General features: G+C 44.7%; 1 protein-coding gene across 1 annotated transcript in view; it reads right to left on the bottom strand.

The window, feature by feature from the left end:
• Positions 1–6,034, bottom strand: part of LOC117730784 (A disintegrin and metalloproteinase with thrombospondin motifs 9-like) — a 38,544-nt gene extending 32,510 nt beyond the window's left edge. The window contains 7 exon segments of the mRNA XM_034532770.1: positions 7–47; positions 289–413; positions 527–610; positions 1,294–1,631; positions 3,411–3,573; positions 5,193–5,596; positions 5,938–6,034. Coding sequence (XP_034388661.1) covers positions 7–47; positions 289–413; positions 527–610; positions 1,294–1,631; positions 3,411–3,573; positions 5,193–5,596; positions 5,938–6,034 — 1,252 coding nt within the window.
• Between the last annotated feature and the right edge of the window lie 1,491 nt (positions 6,035–7,525).

A 7,525-nucleotide genomic window follows, 5' to 3' on the forward strand; every position in this document is an offset into this window, starting at 1 on the left:
ACTTACCTAAGGTGTCACACTTGTCCCTTGCTCTGCATATGTCCTGCCTGTGGTGAAGACACAGACGGTGGGGTCAAGGTCAATGTCAATGTCACAGTGCAAAAGACGAACAATTCCCCAACCTTGATAGGGTCTTCCTCATCACATCACATTGTTAAACAGCAGTTGTATTCATCAGGCCTCTGGGACCCAATTGATCTACGGCTTTGATGCAGCTGATTTACAAAGTTTAAAAGTCCTAAAAATCTGTTTTAAAAAAAATGTGATAACTTGACGTTGTTCCTGCACCTGGTGATCAGGATGGCAGTGTCGTGATGGGAATGGTGGCTGTCATCCAGAAGGTTCTGGCTCTGCTGCCAAATGCAGAAGTTCTTTAAAGTGGTCTGTGCATTGAATGAAATGACCGGACCATCCTGAGAACATAGAAAGACAAATAATCAGAGGCATCATATCTTTGAGAAGTAGAACGCCACATGTTTTTGCACGTGTGTAAGTATGGAGATGAATGCAAATTCAGCGCCCTTACCAGCTCATTGTTTATTATGACTAACTTTACAATCACAATGTTAATCAGATTGCCAATGCTGGGGTCCTTGTAGATGGAAGATACCTGAATAAAGGAAACAAAACATGATCTCAATCCCGTCGATAAAAAACATGTTCAAGATACAATCACGTTTAATATTTGGATTAATACTGTTACAATATTGTCATGAACTTAAACCAGGTGAAATGTGACAGAGTTCATTTACTGGTAACTCTATCATGGGCCGCCCTCCTGTAGTTTCAAGCAAGTACTGGGAAATTTGGTTGATTGCAAGATCAAGTTGATAATGGCCTGAGCCCCCGTGGAGGAGGCCAGCTTTGCCAACAACAGAATATAGGTCAACTCAGCCTCCCCCCGAGGACTGCCGGCCCCGGACGCCCGTATTTGAAGTGGCCGAGAATATGCGGCCTATGTGACATACCTGAGCTTATTTTTAACATTCATCAGAGCTGTCAGGCAGGCTCTACCTCAAGCTGCCCTCTCTTCCCCCTGACCGTTTGAAAGTGGTGTTTACCCCTGCCCCAGGCTGCCCTTTGCCCTCCCACCACCCTCCTCCAAAGGCCGACTGACTGACGTGCCGCACGGCAGAACAGGTACATACATTTAGTGCACAGATATGCACACGTGTAGCTTCTTTCTGGCCATAGGTGTGCATCGTGCACAGACACACAAACAACCCTTGTGTCCCTGCCGAACACCTCCACCAAGCTCTCTCCTCGCAGCCATGAAGGTGTAGCGGGACTTACTATGGACATTAATGTGAGTATGTAGTGCTGCAGGTTGCCGCCGTGATGCTCCACCATCTTGCTGTCGGCCACCAGCATGACTTCAACGAAGCGCGGGTAGGAGAGGAAGCGCTTTGATCTCCTGTGAGGTCCCGAGTCACCGCTGCTATCGTTTGACGGTCTGGCGCCGGCACTGCCGCTCTCCGATCTGAGCAAAGTGTCGCCGGCCACGCCGGCACTCAGTGACTCCAAGTCATTGAATATGCCAGCGGTGACCACAGGGGCTGCATTGGAGACGGTGGTCAGCTCAGCCACCGGCCTTTTCTTAAGCTTGTGTCTCTTATATCTGTGTTTGTGTCCTAGAGAGAGAAGCCGGGAGGAACGCAGCATGTGTGAATATAGAAAGATGGAGGGATAAAAAAAACAGACAAGTTATGAATCCATGTGTTTACGGTGAGGCCGAAGTGGCGGTTTATGTCTTTAAAAGGTGGAGAACAACGAGGTACGTTTGCTGTCTGGAAGTGGGTATTGTTCACATATGTTGCTGCCTCTTTCTCTCTTTTGTTTATTGTTGCTCAACGAGTGGGTTGACAAATGAACACTGCCTGGAATGCCTTTTTTTTTTCTTCTTCTCCTTCTCTCCCTCCTCTTTTCAGAAGAGGGGAGCGAGGAGGGCAGAGAGTTCAGACTAGGTAAACCTGGCACCCAGCCATAAAAATATGGAGCACATACTGCAGCGCAAACACCAAAAGAAGGCAGTTCAACAACTGGGCAGCGAAAACCTCTGAACACTGAGGGGGATTCATTCTGATCTTAATCAACACAACTGCTCACATGCACATCACCCTTTCTGGACCACCAGCAATGCACCAGCACCTAAATAACAGCCAGCTGGACCACGTCATATCAGATCTGCTTCCAGCATACATGATTTATGAATAAAACAGCTCTTTGTCAATTGTATGTTCCTCCAGTCTCTCTCTATATATATATCACAAATATTGTATTAAAGAATAGACCAAAGGAGAAGCGCACACAAAACACAAAGCACCACAACACACACACACACATTTACACAAACAGTGAAACCAAACATCTGCAGAAAGATGTCCATGCAGCACGGAGAGTAAATGTCTCCAGATTTATTTTAGTTTCGATCATTTGACAGTTTCAAAGTGGCATGACTCTACAACTTACACTGCATGTTCAAGGCAGCGGGTCGACCCAACTCTCTTATCAAAGAGGAAGAGGAAGTACAAGAGTCAACAGGAAGTGCAGCCAGTAAACTGAGATAGAATGATACAAGGGTGAACTTCCAAATGATTTTTTTCCTGTGTGAAAGTCGGAGAGCTCGCTCACAACTGTGCTGCAGCTGTAGGCTAAGACACGATATGTCAGCCGGCACAGATTCACATCGTACTTCCATTTAAACTCCATCATACACATACATGTGTAGCCTACTCATGAGAAAATCTCCAAATGGCATCGTGATATTTCATTGTCAAATCACAATAGATAGCATTATCATTGTTTTTTTTTGTTTTTTTAAAAGGATTTTAAAGCTAAAGAGCAATATTATAATAATTCTTCTGTTTAATCTTTGCCTTTGAAAATCTAACTCGATAACCAGTTTTCCCTCGTTTTAACCAGATCGGCTACATGTGTAAGAGCTCAATAATCTCAGTTGCTGTTACCTCATCCGTTCCTGTTACAACTGACAGAGGCTTTGTGGGCAACACCATGATTATGTCTGCTTACATCTGTGGGAACCGATTTAAAAGGTCACATGATGCATGCACATGCAGACATAATAAATGGCAAGTTCTACTTGCAATCGAAGCGTATCCTGTGGAAAACACTCGCAAGCGTGTGAACCAACCACACACAATGTTTTACATATAGCCCTCAGGAGGACCATGCTCAGAAGCAGTTGGTGCTGGTTAACTAAAGAAGGGACACCGGCTGGAGGAGATATTTAGGTCAGCTGATTGGCCACCTCAACCGAAACACAAGTTTCACATACAGTAGCTCTGCATTACATGCGTTTGTGTTTGCAAGCTAATGCGTAGACTAGAGGCATTAAAGTTGAGTTGTTTGTGAATTGCATGCATGAACGGCAGTCATGTAATACACCATACCTGACGTGTCACAAGCAGAGTTCTCCTCAGATGTCTGTTTCTTGGATGCACGCTTCCTGTATACAATATGAGGTTTTGTGTGTTCCTCTTCATAGTGTTCTCCTTGATAGCTGTGAAGGGGCTCCACAAAATACTCCCCTTCTGGAGACCTGAAAGTGCCAAGCTGGATGGCAGAAAGAAATGCATCCCGGTTAGTCTCAATCCATCCATTTTCTGTAAGTGTTTATTCTCTCACAGCAACAACATTTGCAAACATGGGGGTGGGGGGAGAAATTGCTGAATCTACAGACAGGACCATGGGGAATATGTACTTCAAAGATATTTTTGCAAATCAGTGAGCCGCCATTTAACTTTAATGCAATGTATGTTTCACTTACAAAACATGTATTGGCAAGCAACAGTGGAATGTGGCTCATGTACTATTTATTTGAGAAATAAGCAATGCAGAGACTCAAGGGCTTTCATAAAAAGGTGAAATAAGTGAATTTGCACGCATGTAAGAATGATCTCAAAGCAGGAGAAAATGCATAATAGTGAGACCCGTGATGCCTATCAGGAAAACAGTGAGATTATATGTTCTTGGCAAACTTGCTGAACGCCTTGTTATATGTATTTCACATGGACAATTAGTGTGACTGCTCACTTGGAGGTCTATGATGTTCCAGATAAGGTACTTGCCGACCCAAGCACATTTTGCTCTTTGGTAACTGGCTGCGGAGAAGCAGCAAGCCCGCTGATGCAAGTTTTATTTAGTTATATTTGTAACTTCTGATAAGGAAGTATGACAACAATTATTTAGAAAACCATTACAATCTCCCGCTTGTGCAAACATATGTAGCAGGGTGGACAAGGAGAAGCTTCCTTTTTTCCTTTACTACACTAGGACGTGCACTTTGAGTGACCCGATGTTTGCCTGCATTGTTTCCCTGCAAGAAAACAGCTAACACATTATTTTGGGGATGGACAGAAAGGATGGCCATCAGCAGTATTGCCTGTTTTTAGACAAATGTCCCCTCCGGGATCTTAAATAAATATCAAAACAGGCTCCATAAATGTCAACTCAACTCCCTAAAGCTCAGAGCATTCAGAGCATTTTGTTCATTGGATGTGTCATTTGGGAGGAAATTGACCTCTTCTTCAGTCATATCCGTGCACTTTTGCTCCACTCCAAAACGCATGCCTGGGAGAGGGGACCACTTTATGATGACGTCGGTACCACCCGTACTCCCGCTCGACGAGCGTGCGTAAAGACGTCACCGACAACCGGGAGACCAGAAACGGACATGGACGATATGGAGTCGAGTGTTCATTAAACTTGACTATATGCAATGGACTTGGGAATCCTGCCCAGTCAGCACAGTTGTGTCGCTATTACGAGATGTGTTTGGTGTCTGGAAGTGCCCCGCAAATAAACAACTATAAATATGAGCTTAACAAATCATGCATTCTCAAAGTTGTTGTTCCTTCTGAATGAGTTTTAAATCAGTTTTTTTTTCCGACTGCATTTCATTGTGACACAAACATCCACACAACGTGTTCGTCGTGACTGGGATGTGAACCATTTTGAACGCTCTCCCAAATACAGACGTGTTTATTAAATCGCAATAACACACATACATGGCTGCTCAGGTTTTTTTTGAGGCAACGGCGAGGCGGGCTTCATAAGTCTTGTATACAGGCAATAGTTGCCTCTAAATACCCACAGTGGGAATGTAAAAAAACATCCCGGCCGTGAAGCCATCACCACATGCACGACGAATCTAACCGTGCGTAAAAACTCACCAGTCCGGAGCACAAACTGATGACCGCGGCGTGTTCTGCTTGTGCATTTACGAGTCCTTTATAGAAGCAGTGCCTTAACTCCGTGTCCTCCTCCTCCTCCTCCTCCTCCTCCCCATCTGTTGCAAACTCCGTCCCGTTGTCTCCTCGGGGCACTCCGAGTACTGTCACAGTGTAGAGAGGTGCGATAAATCCCGAATCCAGCGTGAGGTTGAGGTGATAATGCTGTCCGAAAGCAGATATCCTGTAGTGGGTATTCGGCGAGGCCCAGTTATCCGTCGTATTCCCGGTGCTCTCGTCCAAACTTCGTCTCTTCCTCTTAAAGTGCACACTGGTTGGAAACTTGTCCCGGCTTCACTCACTCGCACCGGTGTTTACAATCTCATAAGCGCCGATCTCCTGTTTTACTGTTGTGGGGGTGCGGGGTTGTGGGGAGGTGTGGGGGGGTGGGGAGGCAGAGGAATAGCAATGCAATTAAGGATAAGTACAAATCATAGAAGGCCAGATGTGTTAATAGATGGATCATGGTTAACATATCAATTGTATTCTTTTTTCTTTTTTTTCTTCTTTTTTTAATTTTTTTTTCTTCTGGTTTTACAGCATTGCGAGCAAAATGACAGGCACTCGGGTGAACTTCAGTTCTCCAGAAAGCGCCGCAAGTCATGTGCTTGGCTGAGTTCAAAAACTCATTCATTCTCTGCACTCAGTGTTAGAAAATAACAGGGGTTGTCAGAGCGGCATACTTTACCTGTGCTTGAATTCAAAAGCAATTTCCCCGTAGATGCGACTACGCTCAAGAAATCAGGGAATAGTAGGAACCCCAAGCCCCAGAAGAGCACATGCATGATTGTCCACGTTCAGAGGAGAGCGGCAGCCTGTATTCCTGCGGTAATACTGTATTCCTCCAGTCACTCCGGGCTTTCCGCCTCCGGTCCGCCTGCCACATCCAATTGTATTATCCTCGACTCTTTAGTAGATGGTCTCCGGCCGGTGAAGTACACTGCTGGGACGTGAGCGCTTCGCGCATTCCCTGGCGAACATGCATACTGCAGAGGGGTGGGCTGCTCCAACAGTCGACTGCGATGGGCTCCGCTGCAAGCCTGTGCACCAGCTTTCTCCCCAGCTAGGGGCGGGATCAGCCAGGCAAGGTACACTGCTGCTACAGTGAAGCCACTCCCGTGATATACTGGAGTGACCCTCAATTAACTGACATAATGAAGTACATATACTTAAGGGGGGGGGGGGGATTCAATTGCAAATTTGTGCTGTCATACACACATTTTCACGTATGTCTGATAGCTTTGGGTTAATCTGGATTTAGGCATGTTGCACAGTGTGCAAAGCCGATCGGTGACCATGACAGTGAGGTGGGCCCCACATAGGAAATGCCTGCCCTGGGGCCACAAGCGAGATAATCTGGGCACGGCTGTATACTTAGAAGTCCATGGGATCAGAGAGTGACAAAATGCAAACTGGCAAGCAGAGTAGCCACATACAGTAGTGGTTTGAGGTCTTAAGTAGGTGCTGGAAAGGGTATTGTGTGGGGATAATGGGTAATGCTTTTATGAGCTATAGTCTCCTCGGCAGAACAATGCTACAGGCTGTATGGAAGCCTTTGTAGGTGCCTTTGTTATGTGGAGGATCAAGACTGGGGCATCCAGTGTGCCTCCTGTCCCATTCATGCCCCCCATATGCACACACACAGAGCTCTATGACAGAACATACAACATGTTCTTGTTAACTTTTATAATATTTTTTTGAATAAACATATTAGCTCTTCACAGACATATGGGTATTACTGCATATGTCATCCATAAGTAACAGGACAGAAATGTCAGAAATGCGTTTTTTAGGTAGTTTAGGACCAGTGTCACCATGACATAGTTTGTCCACCAGTTTATTTTTTCAACTGCAAAAGGTCCCGCTCAGTCCACATAATGGCATCAGCTATTAATATATAAATAATAATATCAAACATAACAAGGCACATTGGAAATATGACTTGCCTAATGGAGTTATGGGCTATAGAATAAGAGGCCTTTGTCCTAGAATTGTCCCAAGAAAAGCATAGGTGTGACTAGTACTGTTAATGACGGTTATATCCCAATGTAGTTCCCCCTGTATCCAGGCTAATGAGGGATCATACACAATTGAAAAGCCTAAATGGAATGCAGCCACCAATACATATTAAATTGTACCTGTTACATAAAATTATGTATGTATTATAAAAGGTTTTTTTCTCTTTGGAAATAAAAATGACATACAATTTAAAGAATGGCCGGCTTTATATCCCGCTTGATATCTTGTTAATATATCTGAAAAAGTATATTAAAACA

Source organism: Cyclopterus lumpus, chromosome 5 (genome assembly GCF_009769545.1).
Source record: "Cyclopterus lumpus isolate fCycLum1 chromosome 5, fCycLum1.pri, whole genome shotgun sequence".
NCBI classification, from domain to species: domain Eukaryota; kingdom Metazoa; phylum Chordata; class Actinopteri; order Perciformes; family Cyclopteridae; genus Cyclopterus; species Cyclopterus lumpus.